Raw genomic sequence first — 21,619 nt, forward strand, 5'->3', positions numbered from 1 at the left:
AAATCCCAAGTACTGTAAGGCACTAGTGCTACTTGTTGCAGCACCCTATAATTAAATAAGCAACAGAAAATAATAAAGTTGGAAAATAAACAGGATGCAGCCAGTTGTAATTCCACATTAAGTCCCAAACAGGCGAGCTGCAGGGCACCGGCACTAGGCGCCGTGCCACCACGCCACCCATCGCTGGTAATCTTACTCAGAAAATCTTATTACAATGCACCCTTTGTTGAAGCACCTGCAGCAGCCATACAAAGCGTTTTGCTTCGGGTCCTTGTGAGGGGAGAATCCGGCCTACGCGCCATCGCGTAAGATTTAAGCACCAAGCTCAGATTTCGACAATCGAGCTTCACCCTTTGGACGGATTGAAAGTAAATAAAAACTTTGGGCTGCCGTGATAAGATGAATGCCCCTCACCTCAAGTCTAATCTCCACACAGAAGCTCCAGGCACGTGGCGCTCTGCCGTCGATGCGCTCGCAGATTCCGGTTTTCCCTGAATTTCCCTCTAATGCTGTTTGCTTTAGACGGAAAAAAAAAAAACAGGACTTTCGCTTGTCAAAAGCCAATCTAAATTCTAAGCACATACCATTACTCTTTTGCAAACATCAAATTGCGCTGTAGGTGAAAAGAAGAGTGCACTTGCGCAATAAGCGCTTTTTTTCGGCTTCGTGTGGAAAGAGGGAGTGTTGGCTGGTTTGCCGTTTTATAACAAGCAAACCGATTGTTGTGATCTGCTAAAATATTCAGATGTTAAGCAATTTGTACGTGTGACTGAATATTCTCCCGTTGGAGCGATTCCTGCTTTCATTTGATGCAGCAGGTTGCCTGGTAACATGTCGACACGTGTCTGATGGAAACCGTCGCAAATTCTATGTGAGCCTTTCTTGTGCGATACACGATGTGGAAAACGGAACCCATCAAACCAGGTTACTTCTGATGAGAAATGTATCATGGGTAAATGAGTCATACGGCGGTGACCTCCCACACCTTTGAGACACCGCTCATCATTTTTGAATTTGCCATAAACCCAACTGATTTTCCTCCTGCACCTCAACCGTGCAACAATGTCGATGAAACATCTATGTTGCCACTTCTGTATTCAAATATTTTTTTAAAAGCTGCAACCTGGCAGCCAAATAGCTTGGGTTCAAATCCATGTTCCTGCTGTTGTGTTCTTTCTCAATGCATTTAGCCTGAATTTATGTGGTAAAAATGACTCGTCTGTATTATAATAATAATAATAAACGGGGGGGGGGGGGGGGGGGGGGGGGTGCAGTGGAGTAGCAGGCTTGACCAGGTCCTGCTCTCTGGCCGGTCTGGGGTTCGAGTCCTGCTTGGGGTGCCTTGTGATGGACTGGTGTGCACCCTGTGTTGCTGGGTTAGGCTCCAGTTCACTGTGACCATGCTTGGAATAAGGGGTTTCAGTCAGTGTGTATTAAAATATATAATAATGAAATATTATATATTCTAATTTTGATATATATAAAAAAATTTAAATTAAAATTTAAGAATATTAATATTATTATTGCATTTTTTATTTTTCTATGTTTCTTAGCATATAAAGCTGACATTGTTGTCTCAAACACACAGAGATATGGACTGGTGTTAAACTCATGTGCAAAGTTTTTTTACAGCAGCAGCGGGACTGTGTCCTTTTATATCTCCCACGTGGGATGCCTAATACGGCACAGGTGTGCTAAGAGACGGTCCGTCAGTGATGGTGGCATGAATCTGTTGTGTTGGTTTGCCGGGCATCACGGCGATTGTACGTCACTTTGGAGGAAAGCATCATGAGCACAGCGCTGCTGGAAGGACAGAACAGTAGATAACGTCTCAGAAGAACGGCGTCTAAATCGATGTACCGTCAGATTGGAGGGCTGTCAATTTTATGTTTTGTCTCTCTGTAATCTGTATCATGTCATCAGATTCTACCTTGTACCCTTTGTCCTTCAGTCTGGTGCAGATATAGATCTTTCGCATTCTGTGAGCTCTCCTGCCGTCAGAATAAATGTCTTCATATGATGTGCATCATAATTAATAGCGTTTATAGATGGCAGCGGAGCGGGACTGCAGCAGAGGACAATGGTACGAATTGGTCGGAGCCCAGGAAAGGACCAAGGGTCTTTATTGACCCAGAAGGAGAAAAGAACAGGCCAGGTCTCAGCACTGCTTGGGCTTTGCTGTGACAGCCATGCTGTCATTGAGCTCTTCTGGTCCCTGGCAGGAGACGTCCCAATGGGCGGCTGGGTTCCTACAGGTGTAGAAGAATGGAGCTTTGCGGGTGATGGTTCCATGCAGGATGGCAATGGGTCTCCTGAAGACTCCCAACAGAAACATGAACAAAATTACATGCTAAATTCTCCTCAAATATAAAAGTTAGTTTTTAGTTTTTTTTTTTTTTTTTTTTAGTTACATGACACACACACACACACACACACACATTTTCAGAACCACTTGTCCCTTACGGGGTCACGGGGAACCGGAGCCTACCCGGCAACACAGGGCGTAAGGCCAGAGGGGGAAGGGGACACACCCAGGACGGGACGCCAGTCCATCACAAGGCACCCCAAGCAGGACTTGAACCCCAGACCCACCGGAGAGCAGGACTGTGGTCCAACCCACTGCGCCACCGCACCCCTTTAGTTACATGACATTGTTTGACATTTGCATTTGTTACAGATATTTAAAAAAAATGTGTGGGTGTTTTTTTTCCTCTCACCCGAGGCAATGAACACCTGTACCTGCTGCAATCCATAGCCCAAAACCTGGTGGTTCCTACCACTTACATTCTGATGTAAACTGTTCCACAGCAGCCAGCGTTTCTGGTGGATGAACCACATGGGAAACCTGTCCAGGTAGTGAAGCTTGACCCTGCCTGAAACAGGAGACTCTTTTAAAATATTTACCAGTTCACAGCATTGGAGCCAGTTGGTTGTTAGAAGAGCAAGCAGGAAGCACATCCATCTAGTGTAGGTGTGAAAACCGACAGATGTGAGGACATGAAGATAAATATAATTCAAGGTTATGAGGACTATTTAGCTTCTAAAGAAATGTTTGAAGTGTATTTTAATTTAATGGTGGCATGGTGGCACAGTGAGTAGTGCTGCTGTCTCACAGTGCCTTGGTGGTGTGAGAGGACATGGGTTCAAACCCTGCTCAGCCTGTGTGGAGTTTGCATGTTCTCCCCCCTGTCTGTGTGGGTTTCCTCTGGGTGTGTGCTCTGGTTTCCTCCCACAGTCCAAAGACATGCTGTTTGGGTAGACTGGTGATTCTCAGTCATCCATAATGTGTGAGGGACACAGACAAAGAGTGTTCACTGGATGTGGGTTCAGTCCCCACTCAGTCTGTGTGGAGTTTGCATGTTCTCCCTGTGTCTGTGTGTGTTTCCTCTGGGTGCTCTGGTTTCCTCCCACAGTCCAAAAACATGCTGTTCAGGTTTCCCCCATAGTGTGTGAGTGACGGAGAGAGTGTTCCACTGATGTATGGATGAGTGACCCAGTGTAAGTAGTGTATCTAGCAGTGTAAGTCACCATGGTGAATAAGGTGTGTGAGCTGATGACACTACATACAGTTCATTGGAAGTCACTTTGGAGAAAAGTGCCTGCTAAATAAGTATAAACTTTGACCTCATTCTGGTTCTTGCCCCTGGTCTACACTGGGATGCATTTGCTTCTGGCTCTGTAAGTTCCCACAGACAATGAAGCAGATGCCTATTCAGTTAGAACATGTTTGTCCTGCCAGGGGCAGCAAGTTGTACAATGGTTAGAGCTATCTCCTTACAATCACAATGTTCTGATTTTGAATCCCAGCCCCTGCTTCTAATGCCTATGATCAAGGAACTGTTGAATTTCTCTAGTAAAAATGATCCAGCTGTATAGCAGGTCCCCTCATAGACCGTTACCTTGTCATGGTTAAAGGGCTTGCGTGTCTTTGTTCTGCTATGAGCAATGTGGTGTCAGGCCACCCAAGATAACAGGTCATAGCAGAGGTCATGGTTCACTGGAGAAGGAAATGGCAAGCACCTCCAGTTTTTTTCTCCAGTTTTTGCAAGAAACCTCAAGGGCAAGTGCAGAGAAGTGCATGGACAAGGTCAGAAGGTGCCCGATGTGTCACTGGGAAGAAGAGAGAGCAAGCAAGAGTCGTGAGGGATGTTATGACGTGACTAGATCAAAGCCGAGGGGAAAGGAAGCAGCTGATGTGTATGCAGGACTCATCGGAGGAGACTCTGATGCCGGGAAAGACTGAAGGCACAAGGAGAAGGGGACGACAGAGGCTTAGATTGATAGACAGTGTTACCGAAGTAATGAATGTGAGCTGGAAAGCTTAGAGAAGCAGCTGACAGACAGAGCTGGCACGCTAAACTCCATGAGGTCACAAAGAGTCAGACTCGACCGAACTATTAAAACATTAAACGGGTAAATAATTGTAGGTAGCTCAGTATAAAACCCTAACATTGTAAGTCACCATGGAAAAAATGTGTCAGCTACAGTAAATAAATCATCAGGCACGATTTGGTTCAGTACATATTTTCTCAAGATCCACTGGCCAATTCCCAAACGTATTTGAATATCAAACACGGTTAAGCTCTTCGCGGTGTATGTGTCACTGCCTGTGATTTCCCATATTAGAGATTTATGTTTGAGTTGAATTGAAGCACCGTTTGAATTTGTTATTCATCTCTTCTTGTGAACCTGTGAACCTAGACGGGTTCCTGCCTTTACAATGTACTTATTGTCAGTTTCGTCATCTTGTGCAGTAATAGGTAAGCAGGTAATTAAATTCAGAACGTCAGGCCAGATGGCTTCCGCCCTGTTATTTCCACGGTTCCATTTCGAAAGATCACCTGTGGGAATGAGGGTCCGTGAAGAAATGAGCCATTCCTCACGTGGGACCGCCGTTCCCAGAAACGCTGAGGATGTCAAGGCTCTAATTGAGCCTTGTTTGTGATGCGGTGCGAAGATAAGAGTAGCCCTTACGAAGGCAGTGTCTGGGCTGGGGAAAATAACTGCTCTTGGGAGATCACGTTGCAGACAACTCGGACTGCTGTTGGAACGGTCTGCGGACTTGCGCTGTCGTTTCACGTGTCCTTCTCTCCTCTTTCACTCGGCCCGTGGGAGCCCTGAAGTTCAGAGCACGGTGGGATGAGGGATGCTGTCTGAGTCAGCTTCGGTTTCGAGCCATGGTGGGCGGCCCTGGGAATGGACTCCGGTCCAGCACTCCTTGTCGGGACGCGCCTGGGGCGGCGGCTGTCCCAGACCCTTGGACACCACACGGTTTTGAATGCGGCTTCAGACCGGAGCTACGCGAGACTAATTTTTGGAGCGAACCCAATATAAACCCTAAACAGCCATAATAACAGCTACTTAGAGAAACACTGGGCACTTATTACAGGATTTCTCATCGTAATTGCAGTGTAGCGGTTGAAGACAAACACAAGTGTCTCATAATGATCGAAGACAAGGAAGAATTGTACCTCTTACCGTTCTCTTCATTCTCTGTGTTCAGACACGGGTTACAAGCACTTCATTGCGGAAACTGTTCCCACTCAGAAAGATGGTAAAAGAAATTAAAGTGGAAACACTGCGAACAGCAGGGATAGACCAGCAGAGGCTTCCCAGACCAGAAGGTGTCCAGCTTTTCGTTCCATCCGAGCTCTTAATTACTGAGCCTCCAGTCGGATATTGACTGAATCCATTGCACGATTCAAATCGCGTTAAACCGATTACGCTAGTCGAGAAATCCCCTGTAGTTTTTAAATCGTTTTAAACTAAACCAAGACTTAAGAACTCTTACGCGTACAGTTATCCAAATAAAGTTTTTTTTCCTTTAATAATGAAATTTAAAATAAAACACGATGAATCTGATCTTTTTTTAGGCTTATGAAACAGCGATCGCTTCATTGGTTCCGAACAGATCGATTTTATGTAATCGTTGATTAATTGAAACGACATTAATCTTTAAGAGAGAGAATAAAAAATTGGACTTTTTTTTAAATCTTTTCACTGTTATGATACAATTGTTCTGCTCTTAAGACCAATTTGGTTTAACATGTTTTAAAAATGATAGCTTATGGCAGATTAATGCCATTTGAATTGCGCAGTGCTTTCTGTCAGAATCCCATCCAGGGCTGTGTAATTAAGAAGTCGGCTTTAATGAAAACCAGCCTCCCTCCGGCCCGCGAGGCCTGGATTTGTCCTTGGCATATTGGCCTAAAATGACGCTTGACATTTTTCAAATTCCGGCAGGGCCGTGCTCTGCATTGCGTGTATCTGAGCATCTGTGGCCTGTTTGGATGTGTCAGAGGAAACAAAAAATAGGAGAAATCTGTTTTAACCTGGCACACATGAAAAGTGCACACTAGGTTGCTGCTGGCAATTATTAATTGTCATCTATTAATGATGTATTAATCTATCATCTATTAGTGATTCATTAATAGAGGGTTGCCCATCTATTATCAATGACCAATTTTCTCATGCAGGGTCCCAGAGGTCCAGAGTCTATTCCAGAAACATAGAGCATGTGACATGGTCCATCACAGAGCAATTACACACACACACTCGTTTAATCCCACATACACACACTAGGGGTAAATTAGAGTCACATGTTTCCCTTAGCAATGTGGGAGGAAACCAAAGCAACCAGAAGAAGCTCACAATGTGCCACGATGACCCTGGGTAATTAAGCAGTACTGGTGAAATGGCTCTGATGCTGCAGAGACACAAGGAGAGTAGTACCAGATTGCCCTGCACCTTTACAAATATTATCTCTCCCTCGCTCTCTCTCTCTCTCTCTCTCTCACACACACACACACACACACACAGTCCTCTGAGACATGCTGAGATTTTCCTCTACAGCCATTTAATTTTTAATTTTTTTTATCTCTCCGCTTTTCCTATTATAGGCGACTTCGGAGGAAGAAGTGTGCTCACTGAGTCAGAAAATCACATTTGAATACACCGCTAGCAAACTAATCTAGCCGGCAACTCCCGCCCGCGTTGCTAACAGCTGCAGGTCTTTAAGCTTTCGCTTGTTCCGTCTCCGCGGACTCCGGATCCATCTCTGATGGGGCGAGCGAGGGAATGAACGAGCAGTCCCTTCCACTGGAATTTTCCTCCTTGTGTCTCTTCCCGCGGACAACGTCGTCTTTATGATCTGAGAGCTCCTTGTAATTGCACGGCCGCAGCCACCCTGTTGATAAACCTGTGCGCCGGTCGTGAATACCCTTGCGTAGTAGAGGACCTCTTATTGCACCAAATGTTACTCCGCTAACAGGTAAAGAGGATGTCATGGCTGTATTGCTGTGAACAAAGTGGCCTATATTTACTCCATGATGTTTTACTTTATTCGGATTAAGAGTTTAAAAAAAATCTGTTTTTTTTTTTTTTAATTGATTTGCAGCAGCACTGGGTTGCAGCACCTCAGAGAGGTTATTGATACCTTCACGTGTGCAAAGGACAAAAAACTGAAGTATTTCCAGAGTGTGAACAAACACCATTGTCCAACAAGTCTATTATTTAAAAAGACACCCAGTGTTCATATGACTTCCTCACATACTGCCTGAAGCCGCTTGTGATGAGTTGGGGCCTAGCCCAGCAGCAGAGGGCGCAGGGCTGGAGGGACACCCTGGACAGGATACCAGTCCATCACAGGGCACCCCAAGCAGGACTCGAACCCCAGACCCACCAGAGAGAAGGCACAAGCCAAAGCCGCTGTGCTAATGTGCCCCCATGCCCCCCGTATGGCTTCTCATACGAATTAAATGCTGCTTTTTTCCAGTATGAGAGAATTCATCACTTGGATCATCTACATTCTATTTTTACAGATGAACTTCAGGTACCGACTACAACAAAATATTATTACTGAATTTTTAAAGCTAACAGAAGACAAGCTGACAAGGTCCTTAGAAGTTTACAGTGCATCATTAAGCAGACTAATTTCCTTTTTAGTTGAAGAATATTTAAAAGTACGTAAATCCTTCTACTTTTAATTATAATGACAGCCCAGGTAATAATTCTGACTGAAAGTAATAGCGGAAGCTCACGAGGATCCTTCCCCTGAATGCGCCGACAACGACGGCGACCACTGTACATCAGGTTAAACACACATCCGACAGGATGCTGGTGCAGCTTATAGTACCAGCTCCTCATGGGTGCTCTGGTTTCCTCCCACAGTCCAAAGACTTGTGTTTTAGGGGTATTAGTGACTGCAGATGCTTGTTCAAAGAGAACTTTGATCAGAAGAACTATGTGTTCAGCACTATTTCATCAAGATGAACCCTATTGAGTACTTTGCTACTGTGCCACATTGAGTCAGGTTCAATTATACGAACCCCATAGGTGGTGACACCATGTGGGTCTGCAGCTCTCTGGCATCCCTAATGCCTACTTCAAAGGGAGCATAAACAGTGTGCACTGCATCGTGGGAAGGAGGTTAGCCATGAAGTTGCGACCTTTCCGTTTCCTTCGTTGGCGCTCGGTTGACGACGTTATTTTCCGACAGGGTTTTTCCTGGAAAGGAAGAGCTGCAGATCCTTTGGCACTGATGAAATCTGCTGAGGTGACGCTGCCGACAGATTGCAGTGCGACAGCGATGCGCCGTTGCTCGTTTCACGGCGGCATTCCAATCATCGCGTCCCTCGTGTTTCCGCTCGTACCGTTCGGCGCACGACAGATTGTTTTCCTCGTCGCCTCGATCCAACCCCTGAATGCCGTACATCCTGTCGCTAGGCCGAAATGAGTGTGATCCTGCGTGGCTGGCTGTATTTGAGCGTGCAAATGGGTGGGATTTGTCGTAACAGGCTTTACCAGTGGCTCCCTGTGTTAGCGAGCGGTGGGCATCGCGGGGTCTGGTTGTGGTTAGCGACGTCTCCGATATCCCTGTTTCCAGCAGGCCACATGCCGTCCTCTCAATCTGCAACGCTTTTCATGTGCAGGTGGCTTTTTGGCTGAATAGCCGAAGTTCTTTTGAGCTGTGGGGCCTTTTGGACATGAACCAAGGGCATCTTAAGTCTTATAGATTTGCCATGTTTGTATAGAGTTCGTGGTGTCGTACCGGACATTTGCATTGTTAATTCATGTTTGCTTCCATCAGTTGCGTGTGCTTGTTTCTGTAGCCTCCGTGCAAATACAAGTCGTCGATGTACGAAATACAGAAATCCAGCTATTCCCACTGGAGCAACTCAAATAAAGGGATTGGCCACAGTTTGGCAGTGATTCACTGGTTTCAGTGTTTAAGAGCCCGTTTAAACAAAATAACCATTGTGGGGCCCCCTGCCTGGGCAGAGTGGAGGTTCTCTGGCCCGCTTTCTTCTTCTAAATACTGGTCCGTTAGCTGATACGGGGCTTATGGGACTCCATCTCAGTTCCCATCAAGGATCGCGACTTCACCTCAAGAAATGAATATTTGTTGCGGCACGTGGATTATGCCGTGGATTGAAGAGGCTCCCTGGTGTTAACGTGGCATCGACAAGGGTTCATTCCTCCTGGCCCCACCTCCTCCCGTCAAGTGGATGAGATCGTTCTCAATAAAGAGGGGTTCGATCGAGAGAGTTGGAGTTAAGAGTAGACAGAGGCGTTGTGGGGAATGTCTTATCTTCTGACAGAATGGAATTCTTATCTCAGCTGCTACCGGGTTGCTCGTTCTATTTCTTATGTGTGTGTGTATGTGTGCGCGCGTCTGTGTTTGTATATTTCAAATCCCTACCCTTAGCTGGTGCGGAATTACAAAGGGTGGCGAGTCAATATCAAGTTGCTTGTGTTGAGAGCCAGTGGAGAATATGACCCCTGGGAAATAACTAACGCAATCTCGCCAGGTTATTTTTTCGGTCGTACTCTTACAAGCGCAGTTGACTAAAGCAAAAATCCAAGGAAAGGCATGTAAAATGGCAGATAACATTGAGGCTGCGTGTCCGTGATGGCGCCTCGTACGCTGTCTTGTTTGGTTCCTCTGCTGTGTGGCTGCACTAGTTTAAAAAAGGCTCTTAGTTGAATAAAAAATGTGGAGATGGTGGGGGAAGGCTGTCTGAATGAGGAATGCGGCCTTATTGGGATTCATTTATTTCTGATTTGCTGCTGTTTCTCTCTCTTGCTCTGTCCTCTGACTCTCCAAGCGCTCTCGGTCAAGAGGCCTTTGCCAATGTCGGTCACTGGCACCTTACCCTCAAGTGTGCCTGAGCAATCTGTCCCTTTTCTCCCCTCACTGAGAAATTTGCATGCCGTCTACATAAATTTGCAAGCATCCATCAAGCATTGTCACAGTTAGGCTCTCGATGTGTTTTGGTTTTGTTCTCTGAGTGCTACTAATTTAAGTGCCTTGTTTTGATTCCATCAGTCATTGGTTGAAAGAGGTAATTGGAGAGTGTTCTGGTATTCATTTTGGTAATGATTATGATTTTTTTTAATCATTATGAATAATAACGTTCATGGAAAAACATGTTCTGAAAACAAAGTAAATGCTCTTTTTCTTTCCCTATATACGTTTTACCGTCCAGTTACAGACATTTCAAGAAAATATTATCTATTTTGTTCATTAGTTACATTTACTTTGCTTGTTTTTTTTTTTTTTCCTGAAATGCAGAGTGATGGTATATACAGTATTTCCATGACCACGTGATAGATGGCAGTAAAATGCAGCTAAAGAGAATAGGAGGGTAGGACCGCCTTAGTTCAACACACTCCTATGGTGTTTACAGCCTTTGTCTGGTGCTGAAAATCAGGTCCAAGAGCAAAAATGTTCCAGGTGTTCATGGGATGAATTCATCCACAATAAATACTAAACGGGGAGTTTGAGGGGGTCAACTTTTTTCTATTTTCCTTCATTTTTAAATTAGTTTCCCTCAATAAAAACATTGATGATTATTGTTGCTATATGCAGAATTTTCTAGAACTTAACTGGTACATAATCAAGGGTTATCTGTTATTCATCTTTTTTCTGATTCTGAGTGAGTAGCGAAAGCATCAATAAAGGGAACAGAGACGAGGATTTCTAGCAGGTGTAGGACCTTTCCTGAGTTTTTTGAATACTTATGTAATTCACTTATGGTTTAAAAAGGCTGGACTTTTGGGCTGCTGGCATACAGACCATGAGTAACAGAATGATATTCCAACAGAAGCTGCCTTCACAGACTATTCGTACTGTTAGGGCAAGGTGTCTACTCACTGAACAGAGGTGCCAGGACCCTTTCGGGGGTCTTTTGATCTGTTGATTGTGCTCGACGGGGGGGCTCCTCCATTATTACAGCTTAAACTCCATTAACCGCAGCTCATGTTAATTCATATGCCTGTTAACTACAAGTGGGTCATTTGCATTGCCGAACGGTATCATCCAACATTGATGAGTGCCATTCGCCTGCTTCACCTTGGATGAAACTCTTCACTTTGTGCTGAAAAAGTTCACTTAAGTGAACTGAAACATCATTAAAATGTGCTAGATGATTCCAAGCCTTGAAATTCATGTCCAGACATCAGCAAAACCAAATAAAGTTAAATGCAAGTTTTCTTTTTTCTTTTTGATCCCATCACTCTGCCTCAGACTGAATTTTCCTTGACATCATCTTCTCTCCCAGTGTGTTTTGTTTGCTTGTTTGTTTGTCTGTTAAACAGACTGTGCAGTTCTTGGAGTAGTGCACCTTTCCATATGCAAGTTTTCTGAATAGGTCATTTAATTTGCTGAAGCCAATTAATCAGATTTACAAGGGAGCACGTGGTGCGTGTGCTGTCTTGTCGCTGATGTTGTTATTGAATTGATTAGTTCAATCCTGGACGAGATGCAAAGTGGCTGCCAGCCAGACATGTGGATGCATGCAAACAACGACCCTCCGCTGTACTGCTGCAGCCATACAGGAGAACAGTGGTTTATTGGCTGTATTATTTATCGGCCATAAACAGAGGCTTGTTTAATTGCAGCTGAATGCTTTTATTTTTTTATGCAGATGCGTTTTAGAAACGGGTGAAACTATAAAACTGTAAGCTACTCGCTATGGGCCAAGCCACTTATTAAGCAACTAGAAAATGGCCACATCCATCTTCATCATCCAGCTCCATTGTCCAGCTCCATCATCCATTATCACAGTGCCCATCATTTTGAAAGTCCCAGAAATATTATTAGTGCATGTTAAGTTATCGGGAAAAATATCAAAGCGGTATTACGCACTCATGATAATGTATCGTAATTTTAAGTGAACGTTTTCAGAGGGCTGCTGGGTCTGAACATTTCTTCATGGAGGCTCTTTTAATTACTTGCTTTGTAACTAACACCGAAACAAATGAGCAGGGAAATCAACAGACTAATTTGGGCGGATTTAAATGGCAAATTGGATTTAGAAGCTGCTCTTCGAAGCAAATGTCAGTCTTTTTCATAAGCTCTACAGAGTCTACAGTCAAGAGTTCTATTGCCATGTTCCTGTTTATTTGTTGCTACGCATTTTGGCTGCCCATCATGTTCAATGTTATTCACTACTGGTGGAATCACTTCAGTAAATTCCTTAAAAACCTGTATTTCTGACATAAAAAAACCATCGTTTATCACTTGAAATGCTGTCGGCTATATATTTTCAGCACCCATTTTACTGATCTATCCTGTGAGCGGATTCTTTATTTTAGGCAGGGCCATAAATAAATGCAAGATGTTTCTTAGGCCTTGTCTACATATAATTTAATGTGCTGCGAGTGTCTAACTCCCCTGCTGAACCATAGTGAAGTACTGAGATGCTGCTGAGGTGTACACAATTCCATCTCTAAAATACAAATAAGAATTGACATGAAGGCAGCTCATTGCTTTTGAACCTCCTATTCCTTCCATCAGTTGGTTTATTACTTCTATGCCACCTGCTCGCTATAACAGATATAGGTGTCCAGCATCAATGATCTTCACTCTTACACTTTACAGGTTGAAGCCATGATGCCAGGTCATAGATGTAGTTCTCCTGGACATGTCTGCTGAGGTCTGTGTAGAGGTATCTGTGGAGCTTCATCTGTCCATATGTCACAGTTCAGAGCATATTTGGGACTCTCGGGAGGAAGGTATCTGCTGGATATCAAGTGGTGAAGGTTTCTGTGGGTCTGCTCAAGAGTTCTTTAAAAGCATAACTCCTGATCCTGAGCATTTTATGAAAGCTCTACAGCCCAACAATAAAAAAATCATTATTTTATTTTCAGTACGATGTGTTCAACGAATTAAAGCAGATGGAGTTCGTTACTTTTCTGCTGCAGCATCTCAGCACCATCGCGGTCCTTCCACTGCAGCTGTGGTTGATGCCATTGGCACTGTTTCCATTTCCTCACCACTTATACAAGATGCAAACAGAACGTCCTAAGTTTAGATCTCCTCACATCACATTTCAGGCCAGCCTTCCAAGAATCCATTTCTCTTATGAATTATTAAAATCCATTGTTAAAACCAGAATGTTTCCAAGAAATATAAGTGCATAAACACTTTGTGTTTTCTTGTAAATACGATCAAGGTTTGAAAGAAACGAAGTGGTGAAACCAAGTGCTGCCCACTTTTCCATATCTGTGCAGTATTTCATAACCTGGAGTCAGGTATGGAGTCCATAAACTTTTTGTATCTATAAATTACACCTTAAATTTCTACTGCACACTGACCATGAGTCTACAGCTTCTTCACAAGTGGAGACTATTAAAAACCCCTTGAGTCTGTTTAGCTTATCTAAATTCAGGCTCCATCATGAAGTCTTGTATCATATTAACCCTCCTTCACATCTTTAGTGCTTTGGGAGTAGGATATACCCAGTGCTCTGGTCTCTTTTTTTATTGTGGTTTCCTTGTGCTGTGTTGGTGAGGAGTGTCAGCCTTACATCCCACTTCACCTGCATAACATTCACCTGTTTCTTTTAATATTTACTGTGGATACGATCAAAAATCCTTGTGTTCTGAGAGGAGTGTGTGTACGAGATACACATCAGGAATTATGGCAGAATATAAATCTGAGAACTGGATTCCCTGCTCAGAATATTCATACCTTTTTCCCAGGTCCTGAGACTTATTCTTTCATCCTCCCTACTATTCTCCAGAGGCCTTGTTCATTTTGTTATAATTGCAGCTGCCAAGAAGCAAAGCCCGTTACTTTAGTTTTGAATCAGCCTCTGCTGTCCCCAACACAAACTAAATATGCTTTCAAGACTATGAATGCACTTATGCTGCCTAGCACCTTTACACATGTCATTTGGTTGTATGTTGGACAGCTGGTATCAATTCGAATCACAATTCCGTGGCACAGCAAGCAGCCCTGCTGTCTCACAGTCCTGGGTGGGGCAGGAGGATATGGGTTTGATCCCCGCTCAGTCTGTGTGGAGTTTGCATGTTCTCTCTGTGTCTGTGTGGGTTTCTTCCAGGTGCTCTGGTTTCCTCCCACAATCCAAAGACATGCTGTTCAGGTTCACCCACAATGTGTGAGTGACGGAGAATGTGTGTTCCACTGATGTATGGATGAGTGACCCAGTGTAAGTAGTGTATCTAGCAGTGTAAGTCACCGCGGTGAATAAGGTGTGTGGGCTCATAACACTACATAGAGTTCACTGGAAGTTGCTTTGGTGAAAAGGATCAATAAAAATAATGCTCTTGCTGAACACAACCTGCAGGCTCCCTACCAGCCACTAGGAGGCACTCTTCCTTGGAAACCCCATCAGACTTAAGTTTTTGCACTTTTCTACTGTTAATGCCAGATGTTTAACCGTGACGGAGATCCCTAATGATGGATTCGCACTGTGGGATTTGCAGCGCGGTCGGCGCTCACCCCGAGTGCTTTCACAAAGATACGTGGCAACCCAGGTGCTAATATATTTTTGATCACAATGAATTATGCAAACCGAGATGGTGCCTGGTATCTGACATAGACTACTGTCTCCTCAGGGCTGTTGGTTACTGCTCAGGCCAATAAGATAGTCAACCTTTTCCTCCACTTAAGGTTGGCAGAACAAGACAAGAAATTTTAAAAATAACAATATGCTGCAAGGATAATTGAAATAGTTAGCTAGCCAGGTTTGATTCCGCTCTACAACACCTGAAACGGGTCTGTTGAGACCAGCACAACCAGGGCGATTACTAAGGCCTGGTTCTGCGGAACGGCTTGGCACCGTCTCAGGGAATGATTCCACAACGTCGTGAGAAAAAAACAAACAAACAACAAAAAAAAAAAAAAAACGGTAAATGAAGCATTTCTTAAACGATGAATAAGCTGTACCTGTGCTTTAAAGTGGAGGTTGTTCCTTGTGCTTCGGGCGGATCGTTTCGCTATTAGCATTCTGCACGTAAACAAGGAGATGTAATTAAAATTATACACCGATGTTCTGGTGGTAAAGCGTTATTGCGAAACCCAAAAGACTGTCCTCAGAGAACACAACTCCCCCGTTGTTTGAGACTGTCAGCATCTGATATGGTAATTGTCAATTAGAATACCATTAATTCGGTCCACCGGGGGAGTCTTCCATCGACAATTGACAGCAAGGTGATTAGCGGGCTTTGGCAAATAAAAAATACGATGTAAGAAGGATTGTGGACGCGGCCCGCCAGGTTAACGTGGGAGCGGTCGGAGGGCCGTTGGAACCCTTCAACGCATATGGTGAGGAACAGGGAAACAAACCCGTCACACTCTGACTGAACCCCTGGTCTCATTATTCCAATATTTACACTCCCCTTCTCTGTAGTTATGTCTTCTCTCTGGCCTGTTTGATGTAGACATTTACTGGAACGATTCTGTTTGGCGAGGGATTTAATTTGAATAGGAAAATGGGGCTCTTGTCACAAAATGTACTGCCACCGACGGGCTTGATGTGAATTCTTAAAAACCCAGCGTGTAGGCGAAGGAGCGGGTGGGAGACGTTCCCGACTCGCAACGTGAAGGTCATATTTAGTGTTCCTGCGGAAACGCCATACTCTGAGCACTGTTACTTACCTGGATTTCTTACTATTTGCTGTTTTTATTCAGGCACCATTTGATCTCGGGTGGCTGGTAAACCGTGAGTTTCAGATGTTTATCCGGTTTTGAGGTAATGCGGGTGAAGTGTCTTTCATCACCGTACAGCCACAGCTTTTTTCTCTGAAGTGAGCACAAGTTGTTCTTGTGTCTGAAATATACCAGGTTTCACTGTCGTACACTGCCAGTTTGAGGAAACTTCAGCCGCAGGTTTCCTCTTCCGTTAGCCTCAAGATGCAGGCTATGGTGATGCCCGAGGTTCCAATGCGTTGTGGGAAAACTGGGTGTGCTGCACTTACGTTGTATTTGCATTTATTCATTTAGCTGATTCTTTTCTCCAGAGCAACTTCTAACACAATTATTTACCCATTTATACTGCTGGGCAATTTTTACTGGAGCAAGTTAGGGTAACGACCTTCAAGGGCACTACAACTGGAGGTGGGATTCATTCCTGCAACCTCTGGGTCCAAAGCAACAGTTCTAAGCACTACACGACCAGCTGCTGATACATTTCTCCAAAACGACTTGGAATGTTAAGCTACTCACAATGGTTTTACCCTTCCCTTAGAGCATGGTGACTTCTACCAGATCAATTTCAGGGTTAGAACGTTACTCAAGGGTACTACAGCAGGATGCACTTCTGTGGTACCATATGCAAGGGGTGCTCCATCCATTGGCCAAGTGCTTGTCACTTTGTTGACAGGCCCGGGAGTTCGCAGCCACTGTGAGTGGATTAGCCGCTCTGGAACCAAAAGACAAATGGTGGCAGGGCTGCCGCACTGAGCCAAAGTCGCCCTGCTTCCTCATTAGGATTGACCTTGGCTCCCCAGGCCCTGCCGGAGGGCTCAATGGCCCAGCCGTACCCCCCTCCAGGACGGAAGCGCCCGTGTCAATTTTGCTTGGCGCCAGCGCTGCAGCTGCGGCCTGGATCCTCGAGGGAAATGAGCCCCCTGTTATCAGGCACTGAGGCCCCTCTTTGTGGCCCTGGGTGAGGGGTAACCCCTCCCCCTCCTCCTGGATCCTCAGCTGCACAATCATTCACATGCTAATTCACAGTGCTTCGAACACCCATCCGCTGAAATTTAGGGGGGGGTCCGGCGTAAAGCGAAGAGTCCAGCTGAACGCCCCTCCACACACCCCACACATGAGAGATCCCGGTAGGCCATAGGGGGGGTGTTTACATTCAAGTGGACGAGTACCACGGTAACTTCAGTGGGTGTGGGGAGCCAGAGATGGTCCTTTAACGGAACACCCGAGGGCAAAAAGAATCCATCATTGTGTCTACTAGCCTTGCAGCTGGCTTGACGAGTATTGTTTGCGTGTGTGCGCACGTGTGTGTGTGTGTGTGTGTGTGTGTGTGTGTGTGTGTGTGTGTGTGTGTGTGTGGTCCCGCCCCCCTGATTGGACCTCAGAAAAGGAGGACCATGACACATCTTCATGTGATACTCAAGACATGGAGATGCTAAATGTTGAGTAAAGGCTTCTAAACCACATTCTGAAGACGTGCCTAAAAATCCAGCCTATAATGCTCAGATCTTATCTGTCTGCTGTCAGATTGCATAGAAGGTGAAGGTCTGTGTTACTCCACTGATGGCTGCGAGATCCAGTACCAGAAAGAAATGTCCCTTGAGTTGAATAATTGACCTCTACTGGTCTGGCAAACATCCCAACATTTCTCGAGAAATGATACATCTCAGAATTTTTTTCATGAAAACTTTTTACTTCTCAGCAACCCTCTTTAAAACCAAACGGTACGTTTTTACCGCGACACCCCTTCGCAGTCGGCTGAATTATTCGGTGGAGCTCATTGGGCGAAGTTCGCTGTCAATCACAGTTTCCCCCTAAACCAGTCAACACGCTTTCTCCACAACCCCAACAGAGTCACCTCCTTTTTGTCAGATGTCTCTCGAATTTCATTACGGAACAAGGCCTGCAGACCCGCCCTCCCCCAACCCAAGCAACCTGGGTCCCGTGCTCATTACAGCAAAAGCAGTACCTCCAGCATTCTATGGGAGCAAAAATCGGGAAGGGAAAATCTCCTGCATTTGTCCTAAGACTTTATGACCAACGGCGTCCCCATGTTCCTAAGGCTTGGGTGAGCGAGCCGCTGGGGACGGCCCATTGCTTTCGCAGGACCCCGAGTCCCGAGTAAGGAAGTCGCTTCCGAAGCGTTCATTTTACGCGCCCGCTTTCTAAGACGTGCCTTCAGATGTGCAGGACGTGTAAAAACACTTTTCATGAGCGAACGCAGCCCGTGACTTTGCGCAATTACATGGTCCGGTGGTTTCCTGAACACCTCTCCAGATCCGAGCTCTGCTTTCCATGACTGCACAGGTAGTTCTTTCACCGCAGCTGCTCCTGTCTTTCCAAGACAGCTAAAAAAAAAACCATTATCATAAAACTCTTTTTTTTTTAAATAGGACTTCTACAAAAAAAGAGCCTTTGTCATTTATTCCTGCGAAATGTGACATATTTCTCACATTTCATTGTATGACATCCTGCTGGCCCTTGCCATGTGAGATCTGGGCTGGGACTCACTGGAGCATATTGCTGACACTTATCGTTCTTATCATAATTCTTATTTTTTACCTTCTGAGGTTTCCATGTGTTTTTACCGTATTTCACCACCGTTAGTCACAAAGGCTGTTCTGCCTTCTCTCTCCCATCCCTCTGGATCAAATCCCCTGCCTCCCCGGCTTCCACGCCGGGGGATCCCGGCTCCGCTCCCTGGCAGAAATGCACTGCGGGGTTCCGCTTTAAAAACGCGGTCCTCCCCTGCCGCTCTAAACACACGTCTCTCTCCCTCGCCCGTTCGGCGGTGAGCGTCTCCCCTCATCAGCTGACTTTCCGCAAACTTTTGCGATGCACGTGTGTCTCCTGCGCTTCCGCCAACCCTCCCCACCCCCATCATTCAGTCAGGGCAGCCATCCCTAACGTGCGGGAGCGCCGTGCTGGGACAAAGAGCTGAATAAGTAATGACGGGAAGGGGGAGAGAGACCCAGAGGCTGGGGGTGCGCGGGGGTTGGGTGGAAGGGGGGGGGGGTCACTTACATGACAGCAGTTGGTCGTAAAGATTTGCCCTGGAGTCCAGCGGTGGCCAGAGATGAGGGATGAGACGAGATCCCTAACTCTCTTCTTTCAAAACACTGGGGCGGTCAGAAGAGACGAGGCCTGTAGTTTCTCTCTCTCTCTCTCTCTCTCTCTCTCTCTCTCTCTCTCTCTCTCTCTCTCTCTCTCTCCCCCCATCTCTCTCTCCTTGTCTCTCTCGCTCTTCCACCCCTCTCTCTCGGCCCCAGTCCGCCACCCTCCCGCTGCTCTCCCACAGATGGTACGCTCCATTTAAAAAGGCATTTGTCGTCTCCCGGTGCACTGTGTCCTTTCGGCGCACGGCTGCCGGGAGCGCATTATGCAGGGGTGGCGCTCTCTCTCCCGTTCCTCCGCCGTCGCTCCGTCCTCCTCGCACGCCGCCGCTCCGGCACGCACACTCTCGCTGTCGCGGGAAACAGGGAAATTAACACGTCTCCACTCACCCCTGGGAACCGCAGGAAACGGAGCCCAGCTGCTGGGATTGGTTTTTGCTTGATTTTTCCCCCCCCCTCAACATATATTTTTAAAAAAAAGCTGCAGAGAAGGAAGGGGAGACAGTTTTGGCTTGTCCGGGCGACCCCCGACACCCCGTCTACCCCCCTCCTCCCTCGACCCCCACTGACACCATGTTGCCCCGTGTGGATTCCTCCCTCAGGCCAAAATCCTAAAAATGATGGATGACAACAAGCAGCTCGCCCAGAGGATCGATGGGGCCATCCAGTCAGCCAGCCAGGAGGTGACGAACCTGCGCTCGGAGCTGAGTGCCACAAGCCGCAGGCTGGCCGAGCTGGGGGCCGGAGAGCCTCCCGTGGTGGAGAACAATCAGCACAACCACCACGGTGAGTGGCCCGAGTATGTGTGTGTGTGTGTGTATGAGCGTGTGTGCGCGCGCGTGCGTGCGTGAGTGAGTGTGTGTGTCCGCGCGCAGCGTGGCGAGTTCTGGTGCGGGAGAGTATGAATGGGGGGATTCGCATGGCCAGTGCTCCGTGGGATACCTCCTCTAGCCTCCCCACCCCCTTCCTCCAAGTTTGCTCACTGTACCATAATTAACCCCTGAACCCGTGAGAAACGGACAGGAGGTGTGTGCGCGCGCGCACGCGTGTGTGTGTGTGTTTGTAGTGTGGGACAGGGGATGTGGTGGGGGTTACAAAGAAAGCTTCCGTCCACATTGTTTCTTGCCAGTTTGGTGGATTTTGCCGTAACGGCTGTGAGTCTCTCCCTCTCTGTGTTGCGGGTTTCTCTATTTCTCTCTCTCTCTCTCTCTCTCTCTCTCTCTCTCTCTCTCTCTCTCTCTCTCTCTCTCTCTCTCTCCCCCCTGCATTGTGGATCTCTCCTTCTCCATTTAGGGTCTCACTACTGTGGGTCTTTCTGTATCGCAGGTCCCTCAGTTTTCAGTTTCAGTTTTCACTGAGTATGTTTCATTGGCATGACAAATCTTATTCAGTTCTGTTCCAAAGCAATGGTCACTCTCTCTCTCTCTCTCTCTCTCTCTCTCTCTCTCTCTCTCTCTGTGCATTGTGGGTCTCTCTCTCAGTACTGTAGGTCTCTCTGTACCAGGACTGGTCGGTTCCCGCCTTGCACTGGGCTCTGGTCAGTTTACTCCTACTGCTCTTGATCTTTATTTCGGTTGCCCGTTGCTTACTGAACACTTTGTCAAAATGAGCTGCCCAGTGTACGGTTTTACACCCCATCCATTCATGCCCCTCTGTATCTACCACTCACACCTGTTCAGGTGGGGTCTTTGGCTCAGAGGTGACCGAACCCACAACTTTCTGATCACTTTCGTCATTGCAGTAAACCGATGCTTTCTTCCAAAGCGGCTTTAATGTTCCACTACTTGCAGTGATTTGCGTATTTAAACAGCTGGGTAAACTGGCTTAAAAAAACACGTGATTCAGGAAAATCGGTAAACGATGCAAAGGGCTTTGGATCACCTTTCAAAGTTTGTATCGTATATGTTACCTCACGGGGGGTTTTGTGCTGCAGGGTTCGGTCCTCCTGGCTGTCCGTGCAGGGACGAGCCCAGCGGAGGGGTTCACGTGACGTGATTCCACATTCTATAAGGGTGTGCTTGGTGGCGCCTCCAGTCGCACGCAGTGCCGTTCATTCTCCTGCCGCAGCTGCAAGGGGTTGTGGGGAGGGTCCTTTCCCGGCATAGTGCTCCCCATTGAGCTATGCAAACGCTCTTCTCCCCGCTGGCGGGCGTATCCTGCCAAGGCCGTGGTTCAGGCAGGTGCCCTGTGAGCTGTCACCCCTGTGATTCATTGCGTGGCCACCGGTGACACTGCGCATTCGGACCTTCGATCCTGCCTGCCGATACAATGCCTCTCCATCCTCCTCCAGCCGACCCGACCACAGTCTGAACTCCTCATTCATCCCCTCCTCCTTAGCACTTACAGCCTGCCCCCCCCCCCCCCCCCCCCCCCCAGTAGCCGAGGGTTCGAGGAGACTGGGCTTCTTTGCCTTTATAGGACAAAAGGTCTGTGAGCAAAAAAATGGACAAGTCATTAGCTATTGTTCCAGTGTTCGAAATGTTTGAATAAGACCTGGTCCTTAGGAGCACTGCAATTAAGGAGCACAAACATTATGATAAATGAGCTTCTC

At 46.5% G+C, this 21,619-nt stretch overlaps 1 protein-coding gene and 1 long non-coding RNA gene across 4 annotated transcripts in view; one reads left to right on the forward strand and one right to left on the reverse strand.

Moving 5' to 3' along the window:
- kazna (kazrin, periplakin interacting protein a) overlaps positions 1-21,619 on the forward strand; it is a 196,081-nt gene that overhangs the window by 43,608 nt on the left and 130,854 nt on the right. For all 3 annotated transcript variants that reach the window (XM_029246216.1, XM_029246218.1, XM_029246217.1), the window contains exon 3: positions 19,671-19,854. In XM_029246216.1, coding sequence (XP_029102049.1) covers positions 19,671-19,854 — 184 coding nt within the window. The remainder of the gene's footprint in view (positions 1-19,670; positions 19,855-21,619) is intronic.
- LOC108924919 (uncharacterized) lies at positions 1,711-19,057 on the reverse strand. The gene is made up of 3 exons (XR_001965363.1): positions 18,980-19,057; positions 2,785-2,873; positions 1,711-2,312 (listed from the first exon to the last, which is right to left on the reverse strand). It is a non-coding gene; the product is annotated as an uncharacterized LOC108924919 (long non-coding RNA).

The sequence above is a fragment of the Scleropages formosus genome, chromosome 2 (genome assembly GCF_900964775.1).
Source record: "Scleropages formosus chromosome 2, fSclFor1.1, whole genome shotgun sequence".
NCBI classification, from domain to species: domain Eukaryota; kingdom Metazoa; phylum Chordata; class Actinopteri; order Osteoglossiformes; family Osteoglossidae; genus Scleropages; species Scleropages formosus.